Here is an 18,233-nt window from a genome sequence, read left to right as displayed (position 1 = left end):
TCTGCTGAAATATGACCTCTGCTGCTGAAATATGACCTCTGCTGAAATATGACCTCTACTGAAATATAACCTCTGCTGAAATATGACCTCTGCTGCTGAAATATGACCTCTGCTGAAATATGACCTCTGCTGCTGAAATATGACCTCTACTGAAATATAACCTCTACTGAAATATGACCTCTGCTGAAATATGACCTCTGCTGAAATATGACCTCTGCTGCTGAAATATGACCTCTACTGAAATATAACCTCTACTGAAATATGACCTCTGCTGAAATATGACCTCTACTGAAATATAACCTCTACTGAAATATGACCTCTGCTGAAATATGACCTCTGCTGAAATATGACCTCTGCTGCTGAAATATGACCTCTACTGAAATATAACCTCTACTGAAATATAACCTCTACTGAAATATGACCTCTGCTGAAATATAACCTCTACTGAAATATGACCTCTGCTGAAATATGACCTCTACTGAAATATAACCTCTACTGAAATATGACCTCTACTGAAATATGACCTCTGCTGAAATATGACCTCTGCTGCTGAAATATGACCTCTACTGAAATATAACCTCTACTGAAATATGACCTCTGCTGCTGAAATATGACCTCTGCTGAAATATGACCTCCGCTGCTGATTTAGTTTTAGGGTTTTTTTGCTCTTTAGAAACTACCGTTATATTATTAGGTGCTACAGACGCTTCATATCCAGGTCAGTTCACACACTTGTGAGTAAAGCATATGAGAGGAGAGGAGAGAGCTCCGTCTGATCTCTTCATAAACTAAAGTTATATTATTTTGAGCGACAGACGCTTCACATAATAACAATATACTATTGATCGTGTTATACGCTGAAACGTTTCACTTTATAACATGATGACATATTGTTTACATGACACCATGTCATTTCTGTCTCTACATGGTTGCACCTTTAAAATCCTTCGGCCCCTGATGTGCACGCACACACACACACACACACACACAGGTGAGCACACGAGAGCGCGGGTGCATATTTCTGACCCACAGTTATAACGGGCACTGTGCACACGGGGTTTTCTTCGGTTTCGTTTGTTTCTTCGTTCATGTCAATGCTGTGTCTGCTTGTTCTTCTGCTGAAGCGCTCCCACCCTCCTCCAGCTCTCTCTCCAGTAACTCGCTTGTTCTGGGTCAATTCCACGCGAGATTTCCGAGATTCACCCTCATTTAGCCGAAAACTTTTTTTATTTACTCAGTAACGGATGTGATCTCCAGTGTAGCCAAGTACAATACTGCAGTCAAAATGTACTTAAGTAAAAGTAAAATTACAGATTTAAGAAACTACTGAAAAAATTACAAATGACACAAAAAACTACTCAATTACAGTAACGTGAGTAAATGTAATTAGTTACTTTCCACCTGTGCATAAGGCGCACAGCAGCACAGCAGTACCTGGTGTGTGACGTGTGCAGGCACTGGTCAGGAGCACATGACTGTAAGGCAGCAGAGGTGAGACAGGTGCAGATCTCAGGTGTCTTCATCTATGAAGTTAGTGCACCTGAAGCCTCGGCCTGGAGACAAGTGTTCAATACAGAAGACAGGCTCAAACACCAGGCTGCCTGCAGGGGGCGGTCCCTGTCCTGATGAAGCCCCTCTGTGATTGGCGGAGTGAGAGGAGCAGGTGTGACGTCAGCCGGTGTTCGCAGGGAGGAGGAGGTCTACCGCAGTGACACCGTCCTGTCTCTCTGTCTCCGTCTGTCTGTCGCCGTCCCGTCTCACCCATCACCGTCGATCAGTCGGATCGATACTCTGATCGTCTCTGACCGGAACCAGCAGCAGCAGCAGCCGCGGCGGAAGTCTCGTGCCGTCACCGAGGGAGCACACGGACCGACCTCCATCTTCATCCTCTTCATCCCCACCATCATCATCATGTCCGGCACCAAGGAGGAGGACCGCAAAGGCTCGAGCGAGTGGCGGGAATTCTTCTGGAACCCGCGAACTCACGAGCTGCTGGGCCGAACCGCCTCGAGCTGGGGTGAGTCCCGTTCACGCTCCGGTACCTTTTGTCCATCTGTCTGTCCCCGTCCCCGTCAGGGTCTCTGTCCGTCCCTCAGTGTGTGTCTGCCTGTGTGACGTCACAGCAGTACTCTGTGTGTGTTATTGATCAGAATCGATCAGTTCTGATCACTGACAGTGTCACTGTGTGACGTCAGACGTCGGTGTTCTATAACAGTAATATGAGGATGCAGATTAATGTGTGACCTCATCAGCCCTTCATCATCATCATCATCATCTTCATCATCATCATCATCATCATCATCAGATTAGGGACTGTTTGTTATTTATGAGGGGGAGGGGGGGTTAAATAATATTTAATCACTGAGGGGAGGGGCTTATGGTTTTATTCTGGCTGAGGGGAGGGGCTTATGGTTTTATTTTGGCTGAGGGGAGGGGCTTATGGTTTTATTTTGGCTGAGGGGAGGGGCTTATGGTTTTATTCTGGCTGAGGGGAGGGGCTTATGGTTTTATTATGGCTGAGGGGAGGGGCTTATGTTTTATTATGGCTGAGGGGAGGGGCTTATGGTTTTATTCTGGCTGAGGGGAGGGGCTTATGGTTTTATTTTGGCTGAGGGGAGGGGCTTATGTTTTATTTGGCAACTTTTAACTTCCAAACATCAAACATATAAAATGTTGGAGGGTCATGGGACAATATTTATCTGGTAGATACAGAACAGTCCCTAAACTCAAAGTTAGCAGTGGTTAGTGACGTCTCTGTCACACAGACCTCTCAGATCTTTATTGAGACGAGCAGTTTGTCTCAGATCAAATAATACTGATGATGATGATGATGATGACGTGTCACATTAAATCTCAATGAAACATTTCAGTGATTATTGTCTCTGTGTGTTTGTATCTTTAAACTAGTGTCATAAATCAGACAGGTTGTATAAGATAATGTGTGTGTCATGTCTCCAGCAGTGTGTGACAGGTTGTATAAGATAATGTGTGTGTCATGTCTCCAGCAGTGTGTGACAGGTTGTATAAGATAATGTGTGTGTCATGTCTCCAGCAGTGTGTGACAGGTTTAAGGGCTGATTTATGAGCACACACTTACTGATCATCATCTGAAAAGCTCAACATCTCTCTATTTATGCTCTCAACAAATAACTAATGTGAGCCAACTAGGATTTGTCCCCAGGTTCATTGTAAACTCTGACTTATCCATGTGACTGTTAAGAAGCAGAAACATAACTTGTTTCTTCATGTGCAACATGTTAGTCTGGAGGTTTAAACTGGTGTCCTCTCACAGAGTTGGTGATTCAAACTAAACTTTCATCTCTGCCAGAGAAAACTGATCTGAGTTCAGACTGTTTACTTACAGCACAGCTACACTCACAGATAACTGAGCCTCCTACCTGCCTGTCAAACACCATCAACCCACAAACCTTCTCCAGTCCGGACTGAGTGGAGTCCTGCGGGGTGAAGCTGTGAAGGCTGCGAGCGGAGCTAGCTGCTAACAGCCACCGCTGCAACTAACAAACTCCACAAATCCATTCAGCAGCTCCACCATCCACAGTCAGACACACACGGCTGATTATTTACTGCTGAATTACAGCTCACAACTCGCACCAACCCAAACATCCTGGTGCAGACTATTTACTGGAGTTTACCAGCCTGTGAAGTTCATACAAGCACAATCATTCTCGGCAATGTCCACCAGTCCACCACCAACATTTTCAACACGCCTCGTCTTAGGTTTTAATATAAAGATCTACTTGTAGCTCGTCATCGTCTCGTTTCGTCAGTGAAATGAACAGTGATGATTTGACCTAACGTGTGTGTTCAGAGTGTTTCCTGTTTGTGTCTGAGAGACAGAGACCTTCTGTCCTCTGAGAGACAGAGACCTCCTGTCCTCTGAGAGACAGAGACCTCCTGTCCTCTGAGACCTCCTGTCCTCTGAGAGACAGAGACCTCCTGTTCTCTGAGAGACAGAGACCTCCTGTCCTCTGAGACCTCCTGTCCTCTGAGAGACAGAGACCTCCTGTCTTCTGAGAGACAGAGACCTCCTGTCCTCTGAGACCTTCTGTCCTCTGAGAGACAGAGACCTCCTGTCCTCTGAGACAGGAGGTCTCTGTCTCTCAGAGACAGACAGAGACCTCCTGTCCTCTGAGACCTTCTGTCCTCTGAGAGACAGAGACCTCCTGTCCTCTGAGACCTTCTGTCCTCTGAGAGACAGAGACTCTGAGGATCATCCAGATCCTGATCAATGAAGGGATCTGACCAGGACAAGTTTCAGTCCTCACTGATGGACCCCACGAAATCCACCAGACCTTTAACAGTTAAAGAGTCAACTACGACTCCCATAGTGCATTTCACCAGGAGACAGCCAGTCAGAGAGCTGAAAGTGACAGAGACCTCCTGTCCTCTGAGAGACACACATTGGTCCCATTTCCTGTGTGATCCACAGTGTCTCCTTTAAGAGAGACACAGATTATAAATAGAGACAGAGTGACCTTCAGACGGGACACGGCTGACAGAGGACAAGTTAGCATCACTGACACAGAGACAGAGACAGAGACAGAGGTCTCACTGAAACTGAAGACAGGTGGGAGTCACCAGAGGACCCAGGATGCCACTCAGACCCTTAATGTGCTGACATCATGATGACATCACGATGACATCTGCCTCGTCAGAAACTGGGGAGGGATTAAGAGGAACATTGGATTTCTCCGGAACGCTAACTTTTTAGCACGTTAGCTAACGTTAGCTTCCATAGCAAAACAACCACGATTAGCTTCCTGTGACATCATCCGTCCACTGAGTGAGAGAGAGTCTGAGGTCTGCTGCTGCTTTACATAACTGCTGTGTGATGATGTCATATCTCCCATCATGCATCAGGCCAGTGGACGTTTGGCCTTGATGGAGACTGAAGGACACACACACACACACTTACACACTGATGTACACACACAATAACCTGAAGTAAACAGCCTCAGAGTGGAGCTGTGTGTGTGTGTGTGTGTGTGTGTGTGTGTGTGGTCTGTCTGACCTTCATCAGTCCTCAGGACGTGTCTCCAAACAACATCAGGACGTGTCTCCAAACACATTAGGACGTGTCTCCAAACACATTAGGACATGTCTCCAAACAACATCAGGACGTGTCTCCAAACACATCAGGACGTGTCTCCAAACAACATCAGGACGTGTCTCCAAACAACATCAGGACGTGTCTCCAAACAACATCAGGACGTGTCTCCAAACACATTAGGACGTGTCTCCAAACACATTAGGACGTGTCTCCAAACAACATCAGGACGTGTCTCCAAACACATCAGGACGTGTCTCCAAACAACATCAGGACGTGTCTCCAAACAACATCAGGACGTGTCTCCAAACAGCATCAGGACGTGTCTCCAAACAACATCAGGACGTGTCTCCAAACAGCATCAGGACGTGTCTCCAAACAACATCAGGACGTGTCTCCAAACAACATCAGGACGTGTCTCCAAACAACATCAGGACGTGTCTCCAAACACATTAGGACGTGTCTCCAAACAACATCAGGACGTGTCTCCAAACAACATCAGGACGTGTCTCCAAACAACATCAGGACGTGTCTCCAAACACATTAGGACGTGTCTCCAAACACATTAGGACGTGTCTCCAAACAACATCAGGACGTGTCTCCAAACAACATCAGGACGTGTCTCCAAACACATCAGGACGTGTCTCCAAACAACATTAGGACGTGTCTCCAAAAAACAACAGCACGTGTCTCCAAACAACATCAGGACGTGTCTCCAAACAACATCAGGACGTGTCTCCAAACAACATCAGGACGTGTCTCCAAACACATTAGGACGTGTCTCCAAACAACATCAGGACGTGTCTCCAAACACATCAGGACGTGTCTCCAAACAACATCAGGACGTGTCTCCAAACAACATCAGGACGTGTCTCCAAACAGCATCAGGACGTGTCTCCAAACAACATCAGGACGTGTCTCCAAACAGCATCAGGACGTGTCTCCAAACAACATCAGGACGTGTCTCCAAACAACATCAGGACGTGTCTCCAAACACATCAGGACGTGTCTCCAAACAGCATCAGGACGTGTCTCCAAACACATTAGGACGTGTCTCCAAACAACATCAGGACGTGTCTCCAAACAACATCAGGACGTGTCTCCAAACACATTAGGACGTGTCTCCAAACAGCATCAGGACGTGTCTCCAAACAACATTAGGACGTGTCCCCAAACACATTAGGACGTGTCTCCAAACACATTAGGACGTGTCTCCAAACAACATCAGGACGTGTCTCCAAACACATTAGGACGTGTCTCCAAACAACATTAGGACGTGTCTCCAAACAGCATCAGGACGTGTCTCCAAACACATTAGGACGTGTCTCCAAACAACATTAGGACGTGTCTCCAAACAACATCAGGACGTGTCTCCAAACAACATCAGGACGTGTCTCCAAACACATTAGGACGTGTCTCCAAACAACATCAGGACGTGTCTCCAAACAGCATCAGGACGTGTCTCCAAACAACATCAGGATGTGTCTCCAAACACATTAGGACGTGTCTCCAAACACATTAGGACGTGTCTCCAAACAACATCAGGACGTGTCTCCAAACACATTAGGACGTGTCTCCAAACAACATCAGGACGTGTCTCCATACAACATTAGGACGTGTCTCCAAACAACATCAGGACGTGTCTCCAAACACATTAGGACGTGTCTCCAAACAACATCAGGACGTGTCTCCAAACACATTAGGACGTGTCTCCAAACACATTAGGACGTGTCTCCAAACAACATCAGGACGTGTCTCCATACAACATTAGGACGTGTCTCCAAACAACATCAGGACGTGTCTCCAAACAACATTAGGACGTGTCTCCAAACAGCATCAGGACGTGTCTCCAAACAACATTAGGACGTGTCTCCAAACAGCATCAGGACGTGTCTCCAAACACATTAGGACGTGTCTCCAAACAACATCAGGACGTGTCTCCAAACACATTAGGGGCGTGTCTCCAAACAACATCAGGGCGTGTCTCCAAACAACATCAGGGCGTGTATCCAAACAGCATCATGACGTGTCTCCAAACAACATCAGGACGTGTCTCCAAACAACATCAGGACGTGTCTCCAAACACATTAGGACGTGTCTCCAAACAACATCAGGACGTGTCTCCAAACAACATCAGGACGTGTCTCCAAACAACATCAGGACGTGTCTCCAAACAACATCAGGACGTGTCTCCAAACACATTAGGACGTGTCTCCAAACAACATCAGGACGTGTCTCCAAACAGCATCAGGACGTGTCTCCAAACACATTAGGACGTGTCTCCAAACACATTAGGACGTGTCTCCAAACAGCATCAGGACGTGTCTCCAAACACATTAGGACGTGTCTCCAAACAGCATCAGGACGTGTCTCCAAACAGCATCAGGACGTGTCTCCAAACAGCATTAGGACGTGTCTCCAAACAGCATCAAGACGTGTCTCCAAACAGCATCAGGACGTGTCTCCAAACAACATCAGGACGTGTCTCCAAACACATTAGGACGTGTCTCCAAACAACATCAGGACGTGTCTCCAAACACATTAGGACGTGTCTCCAAACAGCATCAGGACGTGTCTCTAAACAACATCAGGACGTGTCTCCAAACACATTAGGACGTGTCTCCAAACACATTAGGATGTGTCTCCAAACAACATCAGGACGTGTCTCCAAACACATTAGGACGTGTCTCCAAACACATCAGGACGTGTCTCCAAACACATTAGGACGTGTCTCCAAACAGCATCAGGACGTGTCTCCAAACAACATTAGGACGTGTCTCCAAACAACATCAGGACGTGTCTCCAAACAGCATCAGGACGTGTCTCCAAACAACATCAGGACGTGTCTCCAAACACATTAGGACGTGTCTCCAAACAACATAAGGACGTGTCTCCAAACACCATCCGGCCGCGTCTCCAAACAACATCAGGACGTGTCTCCAAACACATTAGGACGTGTCTCCAAACAACATCAGGACGTGTCTCCAAACACATTAGGACGTGTCTCCAAACAACATCAGGACGTGTCTCCAAACAGCATCAGGACGTGTCTCCAAACAACATCAGGACGTGTCTCCAAACACATTAGGACGTGTCTCCAAACAACATCAGGACGTGTCTCCAAACAGCATCAGGACGTGTCTCCAAACACATTAGGACGTGTCTCCAAACACATTAGGACGTGTCTCCAAACAGCATCAGGACGTGTCTCCAAACACATTAGGACGTGTCTCCAAACAGCATCAGGACGTGTCTCCAAACAACATCAGGACGTGTCTCCAAACACATTAGGACGTGTCTCCAAACAACATCAGGACGTGTCTCCAAACACATTAGGACGTGTCTCCAAACAGCATCAGGACGTGTCTCTAAACAACATCAGGACGTGTCTCCAAACACATTAGGACGTGTCTCCAAACACATTAGGACGTGTCTCCAAACAACATCAGGACGTGTCTCCAAACACATTAGGACGTGTCTCCAAACACATTAGGACGTGTCTCCAAACAACATCAGGACGTGTCTCCAAACAACATTAGGACGTGTCTCCAAACACATTAGGACGTGTCTCCAAACAACATCAGGACGTGTCTCCAAACACATTAGGACGTGTCTCCAAACAGCATCAGGACGTGTCTCCAAACAGCATTAGGACGTGTCTCCAAACACATTAGGACGTGTCTCCAAACAGCATCAGGACGTGTCTCCAAACACATTAGGACGTGTCTCCAAACGGCATCAGGACGTGTCTCCAAACAGCATCAGGACGTGTCTCCAAACACATTAGGACGTGTCTCCAAACACATTAGGACGTGTCTCCAAACAACATCAGGACGTGTCTCCAAACACATTAGGACGTGTCTCCAAACAACATCAGGACGTGTCTCCAAACACATTAGGACGTGTCTCCAAACACATCAGGACGTGTCTCCAAACAACATCAGGACGTGTCTCCAAACACATTAGGACGTGTCTCCAAACACATTAGGACGTGTCTCCAAACACATTAGGACGTGTCTCCAAACAACATCAGGACGTGTCTCCAAACACATTAGGACGTGTCTCCAAACACATTAGGACGTGTCTCCAAACAACATCAGGCGTGTCTCCAAACACATTAGACGTGTCTCCAAACAGCATCAGGTGTCTCCAAACACATTAGGGCGTGTCTCCAAACACATTAGGGCGTGTCTCCCAACAACATCCTGTCGTGTCTCCAAACAACATCAGGACGTGTCTCCAAACAGCATCAGGACGTGTCTCCAAACACATCAGGACGTGTCTCCAAACAACATCAGGACGTGTCTCCAAACAGCATCAGGATGTGTCTCCAAACACATCAGGACGTGTCTCCAAACAGCATCAGGACGTGTCTCCAAACAACATCAGGACGTGTCTCCAAACACATTAGGACGTGTCTCCAAACACATTAGGACGTGTCTCCAAACACATTAGGACGTGTCTCCAAACAACATTAGGACGTGTCTCCAAACACATTAGGACGTGTCTCCAAACAACATTAGGACGTGTCTCCAAACAACATCAGGACGTGTCTCCAAACACATTAGGACGTGTCTCCAAACACATTAGGACGTGTCTCCAAACAACATCAGGACGTGTCTCCAAACACATTAGGACGTGTCTCCAAACAGCATCAGGACGTGTCTCCAAACAACATTAGGACGTGTCTCCAAACAACATTAGGACGTGTCTCTAAACAGCATCAGGACGTGTCTCCAAACAACATCAGGACATGTCTCCAAACAGCATCAGGACGTGTCTCCAAACACATTAGGACGTGTCTCCAAACAACATCAGGACGTGTCTCCATGTCCCTACACAGACCTGTCAGGCTCAATGTAGTGGTGAGGACACATCATGAGGTCATACCTGTCCAGGTGTGTCTCCTCAGTACGACAGTGCACCTCCCCTCTTCCTCTCTCACACAGTTTTCAGCTTGACCTCCACACTTCCTGTTAACGTCCATTTCTCAACAACATGACCAAGTGACCTGAAAACACTTTGCTATCTTCCTCTAGTCTTCCTCAGGTCTCTGAGTGTTCACAGTGCTGCGGCTGTTTATCTTCCTCTAGTCTTCATCAGGTCTCTGAGTGTTCACAGTGCTGCGGCTGTTTATCTTCCTCTAGTCTTCATCAGGTCTCTGAGTGTTCACAGTGCTGCGGCTGTTTATCTTCCTCTAGTCTTCATCAGGTCTCTGAGTGTTCACAGTGCTGCGGCTGTATATCTTCCTCTAGTCTTCATCAGGTCTCTGAGTGTTCACAGTGCTGCGGCTGTTTATCTTCCTCTAGTCTTCATCAGGTCTCTGAGTGTTCACAGTGCTGCGGCTGTTTATCTTCCTCTAGTCTTCATCAGGTCTCTGAGTGTTCACATTGCTTAGGCTGTATATCTTCCTCTAGTCTTCATCAGGTCTCTGAGTGTTCACAGTGCTGCGGCTGTTTATCTTCCTCTAGTCTTCATCAGGTCTCTGAGTGTTCACAGTGCTGCGGCTGTTTATCTTCCTCTAGTCTTCATCAGGTCTCTGAGTGTTCACAGTGCTGTGGCTGTTTATCTTCCTCTAGTCTTCATCAGGTCTCTGAGTGTTCACAGTGCTGCGGCTGTTTATCTTCCTCTAGTCTTCATCAGGTCTCTGAGTGTTCACAGTGCTGCGGCTGTTTATCTTCCTCTAGTCTTCATCAGGTCTCTGAGTGTTCACAGTGCTGTGGCTGTATATCTTCCTCTAGTCTTCATCAGGTCTCTGAGTGTTCAGAGCGCTGCGGCTGTATATCTTCCTCTAGTCTTCATCAGGTCTCTGAGTGTTCACAGTGCTGCGGCTGTATATCTTCCTCTAGTCTTCATCAGGTCTCTGAGTGTTCACAGTGCTGCGGCTGTTTATCTTCCTCTAGTCTTCATCAGGTCTCTGAGTGTTCACAGTGCTGTGGCTGTTTATCTTCCTCTAGTCTTCATCAGGTCTCTGAGTGTTCAGAGTGCTGCGGCTGTTTATCTTCCTCTAGTCTTCATCAGGTCTCTGAGTGTTCACAGTGCTGCGGCTGTATATCTTCCTCTAGTCTTCATCAGGTCTCTGAGTGTTCACAGTGCTGTGGCTGTTTATCTTCCTCTAGTCTTCATCAGGTGCCCATGGCTGCTGAGTGTTGGGACAAGCTGTCTCACTACTCAGCTGTCTCACTGCTCAGCTGTCTCACTGCTCAGAGGTCCCAGGGTGTGTTACTGTGTGTGTGTGTGTGTGTGTGTGTGTGTGTTAATCTGGATTAAGCAGACAGACAAAGTTGATTGGACTGTAATCTATCCACACACACACACACACACACACACACACAGTAACACACAGACGTTTGTGTATATGTTGTTGTGAGGACCCTCATGTACGTCTTAAAGGGACAGTACCAGGCATTTAACAGGTCACATGACCAGAGTCAGACTGTGATGTCATCTTTAAAGTCTGCAGCAGCACAACACACAGACAGATGTTACCTGCAGTGACCTGTAGTGACCTGTACTGACCTGTAGTTACCTGTAGTTACCTGCAGTTACCTGTAGTGACCTGTACTGACCTGTAGTTACCTGTAGTTACCTGTAGTGACCTGTAGTCGAATATTTAGAACATATATACATATATATGTATGTATGTATATATGGTATGTATATATGTGTTTAAAGGTTAAACTGTTACAGCTGTCAGCCAATCAGAGAGCAGGATTCTCTGTTGCCGGGTAAAAACCAGTTTGAACTGACTGCTGTTAATGTGATAAAAATCCAACATGAGACGGAGCTGAGAGATTATACCCTCCCCTCCTCCTCTCTCCCTGCTCCTCCCCCCCACTCCTCCTCTCTCCCTGCTCCCCCTCACTCCTCCTCTCTCCCTGCTCCTCCCCCACTCCTCCTCTCTCCCTGCTCCCCCTCACTCCTCCTCTCTCCCTGCTCCTCCTCCTCCCCAAACACTGAATGTAGGTCATGAGCAGGGGGCGGGGCCAAACTCAAGAGGATTATAAAGATGACATTCAGAGGAGATGATGTGATGAGCTGCACTGTGTCATAAAATAACTCCTGCTTTGTGTCTCCTCCTGTCTCCTCCTCTATCTCCCCCTCTGTCTCCTCCTCTGTCCCCCCCCCCGTCTCCTCTCTGTCTCCTCCTCTGTCTCCTCCTCTGTCTCCCCCCGTCTCCTCTCTGTCTCCTCCTCTGTCTCCTCTCTGTCTCCTCTCTGTCTCCCCCTCTGTCTCCTCCTCTGTCTCCCCCCGTCTCCTCTCTCTCCCCCTCTGTCTCCTCCTCTGTCTTTCCCTCTGCCTCCTCCTCTGTCTCCTCCTCTGTCTCCCCCCCGTCTCCTCTCTGTCTCCTCCTCTGTCTCCTCCCTCTGTCTCCTTCTCTGTCCCCCTCTCTCTCCTCCCCTGTCTCCCCTTTGTCACCTCCTCTCTCTCCTCCTCTGTCTCCCCCTCTGTCTCCTCCTCTGTCTCCTCCTCTGTCTCCTCCTCTGTCTCCTCCTCTGTCTCCCCCTCTGTCTCCTCCTCTGTCTCCCCCTCTGTCTCCCCCTCTGTCTCCCCCTCTGTCTCCTCCTCTGTCTCCTCCTACTATGTCTCCCCCTCTGTCTCCCCCTCTGTCTCCTCCTCAGGTCTCATCCTGCTCTTCTACCTGATCTTCTACCTGTTTCTGGCGGGGATGTTTGTTCTCACCATGTACATCATGCTGCTGACGCTCGACGACTACAAGCCCACCTGGCAGGACCGTCTGGCTACTCCAGGTAACAAAACAAACACACAGACCATATTCAGCCTGTGACTGGTTAACGAGGCTCAGCTGTGACTGGTTAACAAGGCTCAGCTGTGACTGGTTAATGAGGCTCAGCCTGTGACTGGTTAACAAGGCTCAGCTGTGACTGGTTAACAAGGCTCAGCCTGTCATTAGTTAACAAGGCTCAGTTGTGACTGGTTAACGAGGCTCAGCTGTTACTGGTTAACGAGGCTCAGCTGTGACTGGTTAACAAGGCTCAGCTGTGACTGGTTAACAAGGCTCAGCCTGTGACTGGTTAACGAGGCTCAGCTGTGACTGGTTAACGAGGCTCAGCCTGTGACTGGTTAACAAGGCTCAGCCTGTGACTGGTTAACAAGGCTCAGCTGTGACTGGTTAACAAGGCTCAGTTGTGACTGGTTAACAAGGCTCAGCCTGTGACTGGTTAACAAGGCTCAGCCTGTGACTGGTTAACAGGGCTCAGCTGTGACTGGTTAACGAGGCTCAGTTGTGACTGGTTAACAAGGCTCAGCTGTGACTGGTTAACAAGGCTCAGTTGTGACTGGTTAACAAGGCTCAGCTGTGACTGGTTAACAGGGCTCAGCCTGTCAATAGTTAACGAGGCTCAGCCTGTCATTAGTTAACAAGGCTCAGCCTGTGACTGGTTAACAGGGCTCAGCCTGTCAATAGTTAACGAGGCTCAGCCTGTCATTAGTTAACAAGGCTCAGTTGTGACTGGTTAACAAGGCTCAGCTGTGACTGGTTAACGAGGCTCAGCCTGTGACTGGTTAACAAGGCTCAGCTGTGACTGGTTAACAAGGCTCAGCCTGTGACTGGTTAACAAGGCTCAGCCTGTGACTGGTTAACAAGGCTCAGCCTGTGACTGGTTAACGAGGCTCAGCTGTGACTGGTTAACAAGGCTCAGCCTGTGACTGGTTAACAAGGCTCAGCTGTGACTGGTTAACGAGGCTCAGTTGTGACTGGTTAACAAGGCTCAGCTGTGACTGGTTAACAAGGCTCAGCCTGTGACTGGTTAACAAGGCTCAGCTGTGACTGGTTAACAGGGCTCAGCCTGTCAATAGTTAACGAGGCTCAGCCTGTCATTAGTTAACAAGGCTCAGCCTGTGACTGGTTAACGAGGCTCAGTTGTGACTGGTTAACAAGGCTCAGCTGTGACTGGTTAACAAGGCTCAGCTGTGACTGGTTAACGAGGCTCAGCTGTGACTGGTTAACGAGGCTCAGCCTGTGACTGGTTAACGAGGCTCAGCTGTGACTGGTTAACGAGGCTCAGCTGTGACTGGTTAACGAGGCTCAGCCTGTGACTGGTTAACGAGGCTCAGCTGTGACTGGTTAACGAGGCTCAGCCTGTGACTGGTTAAAGAGGCTCAGCCTGTGACTGGTTAAAGAGGCTCAGCTGTGACTGGTTAAAGAGGCTCAGTTGTGACTGGTTAACGAGGCTCAGCTGTGACTGGTTAACGAGGACGTGTGTTGTCATGTTTCAGGGATGATGATTCGTCCGAAGGGGGACCAGCTGGAGATCAGTTTCTCAGTGTCGGACACTGAGAGTTGGGACGGTTTCATTCAGAACCTCAACAACTTCCTGTCCCGTAAGACGCTGGTTAAACAGGATGTGATGTCACACATCGTAATTAATTCATGTGTACAGTTTGGCGTCTAACTCTCTACTTGTCTGTCTGTCCACCTGTCTGTGTGCCTACAGCGTACAACGACAGCTATCAGGTTCAGACCAATGATAACTGCCCTCCAGATCAGTACTTCATTCAAGAGGACAGTGGAGAGGTAACCTGTCTGTTTGTCTCTACACCTCTCTGTCTCTCCACCTGTCTCACTCTTCACCTGTCTCACTCTATATCTGTCTGCCTCTCTGCAGGTCAGGAACAATCCTAAGCGTTCCTGTCAGTTCAATCGGACCATGTTGGAGGAGTGCTCTGGGATTTCAGATCGTTTCTATGGTTACAGCAGAGGTCAGCCCTGCATCCTCATCAAACTCAACCGGGTACGTCGACCTTTGACCCTGAGACCAAACTGAACCCGGTCTGTAGGCGGACCGTAGTGACGGGTACGTCGACCTTTGACCCTGAGACCAAACTGAACCTGGTCTGTAGGTGGACCGTAGTGACGGGTACGTCGACCTTTGACCCTGAGACCAGACTGAACCTGGTCTGTAGGCAGACCGTAGTGACGGGTACGTCGACCTTTGACCCTGAGACCAAACTGAACCCGGTCTGTAGGCAGACCGTAGTGACGGGTACGTCGACCTTTGACCCTGAGACCAGACTGAACCTGGTCTGTTGGCGGATCGTAGTGATGGGTACGTCCATCTTTGACCCTGAGACCAAACTGAACCTGGTCTGTAGGTGGACCGTAGTGACGGGTACGTCCATCTTTGACCCTGAGACCAGACTGAACCTGGTCTGTAGGTGGACCGTAGTGACGGGTACGTCCATCTTTGACCCTGAGACCAGACTGAACCTGGTCTGTTGGCGGACCGTAGTGACGGGTACGTCCATCTTTGACCCTGAGACCAGACTGAACCTGGTCTGTAAGCGGGCCGTAGTGACGGGTATGTTGACCTTTGACCCTGAGACCAGACTGAACTTGGTCTGTTGGCGGACCGTAGTGACGGGTATGTTGACCTTTGACCCTGAGACCAGACTGAACTTGGTCTGTTGGCGGGCCGTAGTGACGGGTATGTTGACCTTTGACCCTGAGACCAGACTGAACTTGGTCTGTTGGCGGATCGTAGTGATGGGTACGTCCATCTTTGACCCTGAGACCAAACTGAACCTGGTCTGTAGGTGGACCGTAGTGACGGGTACGTCCATCTTTGACCCTGAGACCAGACTGAACCTGGTCTGTAAGCGGGCCGTAGTGACGGGTATGTTGACCTTTGACCCTGAGACCAGACTGAACCTGGTCTGTTGGCGGACCGTAGTGACGGGTACGTCCATCTTTGACCCTGAGACCAGACTGAACCTGGTCTGTGGGCGGACCGTAGTGACGGGTATGTTGACCTTTGACCCTGAGACCGGACTGAACCTGGTCTGTTGGCGGACCGTAGTGACAGGTACGTCGGCCATTGAGAGCCAGACTGAGACTGATTGGTTTTCATGGCGTCCCTGCTGATGGATCCTTTGGTTCTCTGTTAATGGAGACACTGAAACACGTTCTGACCTGTCTGTCCACCTGTCTGTCTCTACAGGTCATTGGTATGTTGCCGGGGAAGGACGGTCAGTCTCCTTACGTCATCTGTGGAGCCAAGGTATGTATCTGTCTCTCTGAATTTGAATCTGTCTCTCTGAATCTGTCTCTCTGAATTTCAATCTGTCTCTCTGAATCTGTCTCTCTGAAATTCAATCTGTCTCTCTGAATCTGTCTCTCTGAATTTGAGTCCGTCTCTCTGAATCTCTCTGTGAATGTGTTTGTCTCCATTTTTTTATCCCTCCATCATCAGAGGTATAAAGTGGAGAAAAATGAGTGGGTAAGAACAAGTGAAGGTTGTGGAACATAGAACCACTGAGTTAGAACATAGAACCACAGAGTTAGAACATAGAATCACAAAGTTAGAACATAGAACCACAGATTTAGAATGTAGAACATAGAACCACAGATTTATAACGTAGAACCACAGAGTTAGAACATAGAACCACAGATTTAGAATGTAGAACATAGAACAACAGATTTAGAACATAGAACCACAGAGTCAGAACATAGAACATGAACAGAAGTTCTCCTGGTTAATGTTCCTGTGTGAACTGCAGGTTACTGATGACTGATCTGAAATATTGATCAGTGTGTGTGTGTGTGTGTGTGTGTGTGTGTGTGTGTGTGTGTGTGCAGAGGGAGGACACTGAAAAGATCGGACCTTTGGCCTACTATCCTCCCAACGGAACCTTCAACCTCATGTACTACCCATACTACGGCAAGAAGGCTCAGGTAACACACCAAGAACACACACACACACACACACACACACACACACACACTAGAGGACGGTGTGTTCAGGAACTGTGATGATGTCCTGCAGTGATGTCATGTCACTCAGTGTGTGATGTGTTCAATGTCACAGGTGAACTACACTCAGCCGCTGGTGGCCGTGAAGTTCCTGAACGCCTCTCTGAACACAGACATCAACATCGAGTGTAAGATTCACTCCAACACTCTGGCCGACGGCAGCGACAGGGACAAGTTCGCCGGACGGGTGTCCTTCAAACTACGAATCAACGACAAATAGACACACACACACACACACACACACACACACACACTCATACGCTGGTTAAAGCTGCACATGTCAACATGTTTCAGTTGTCACACACACACTCTGTCCGTTAGAGCCTCGAACACACCTGTACCTGTCCTCAGTCATGATGCGTTCACTGACCTTTAGTTCCCATCTGATTGTTTCCTGTACCCATCCTGTTGCTTCAGTGCAGCTTTAACTGACCCCAAACCCACCAATCAGCACGCACACACGCTGTGATGTCACTGAGGACAGACTGACCCACAGGAGGCTCTTCAGGTCCTTCATCATCATCATCATCGTCACTCTGCATGAACACCAAATTACTGATCACACAGCTGACGTGTTTACTGTTTATTTATTTATGTCTCCAGTTATTTATTACCTGTTTATTTATTTGTTGACATATTTGTTTATTTATTTATTTATGGTGATGTTTTGTTTTTTTACAACTTTAAACTCATCACAGAGAGCGCCATTAATACTGGACCATCAGGTAAGAAAGGCTCTGATTGGCTGTTTACAGTACACACACGTCACAAACCAGTTCAACAGAAACCAGTTTAACAAAACCAGTTTAACATCAGAAAGCAGTTTAACAAAACCGGTTTAACTAAACCAGTTTAACATCAGAAACCTGTTTAACAGGAACCAGTTTAACATCAGAAACCTGTTCAACAGAAACCAGTTTAACAAAACCAGTTTAACATCAGAAAGCAGTTTAACAGAAACCAGTTTAACAAAACCGGTTTAACTAAACCAGTTTAACATCAGAAACCTGTTTAACAGGAACCAGTTTAACAAAACCAGTTTAACATCAGAAACCTGTTCAACAGGAACCAGTTTAACAAAACCAGTTTAACATCAGAAACCTGTTTAACAGGAACCAGTTTAACAAAACCAGTTTAACATCAGAAACCTGTTCAACAGGAACCAGTTTAACAAAACCAGTTTAACATCAGAAACCAGTTTAACAAAACCAGTTTAACTAAACCAGTTTAACATCACAAACCAGTTTAACAAAACCAGTTTAACTAAACCAGTTTAACATCAGAAACCAGTTTAACATCCAAAACCTGTTCAACAGGAACCAGTTTAACAAAACCAGTTTAACATCAGAAACCAGTTTAACATCCGAAACCAGTTGAACAAAACCAGTTTAA

The 18,233-nt window shown here is 47.6% G+C and overlaps 1 protein-coding gene and 1 long non-coding RNA gene across 2 annotated transcripts; one reads left to right on the top strand and one right to left on the bottom strand.

Moving 5' to 3' along the window:
- The first annotated feature begins 1,334 nt into the window (after positions 1–1,334).
- On the top strand, positions 1,335–17,703 carry atp1b2a (ATPase Na+/K+ transporting subunit beta 2a). Its single transcript, XM_049570867.1, has 8 exons — positions 1,335–2,017; positions 12,691–12,819; positions 14,309–14,413; positions 14,527–14,606; positions 14,698–14,823; positions 16,030–16,089; positions 16,668–16,763; positions 16,897–17,703. The coding sequence occupies exons 1-8, from the start codon at positions 1,912–1,914 to the stop codon at positions 17,059–17,061; spliced, it is 867 nt and encodes a 288-aa protein (XP_049426824.1). The 5' UTR covers positions 1,335–1,911; the 3' UTR covers positions 17,062–17,703.
- Positions 17,675–18,233, bottom strand: LOC125885379 (uncharacterized). The gene is made up of 3 exons (XR_007448893.1): positions 18,051–18,233; positions 17,896–17,989; positions 17,675–17,707 (listed from the first exon to the last, which is right to left on the bottom strand). It is a non-coding gene; the product is annotated as an uncharacterized LOC125885379 (long non-coding RNA).

This window comes from Epinephelus fuscoguttatus, unplaced genomic scaffold (genome assembly GCF_011397635.1).
Source record: "Epinephelus fuscoguttatus unplaced genomic scaffold, E.fuscoguttatus.final_Chr_v1 AP022699.1".
Classification (NCBI taxonomy): Eukaryota; Metazoa; Chordata; class Actinopteri; order Perciformes; family Serranidae; genus Epinephelus; species Epinephelus fuscoguttatus.
Note: the sequence above shows the minus strand (reverse complement) of the source record. Positions and strands in the feature narration are given on the sequence as shown.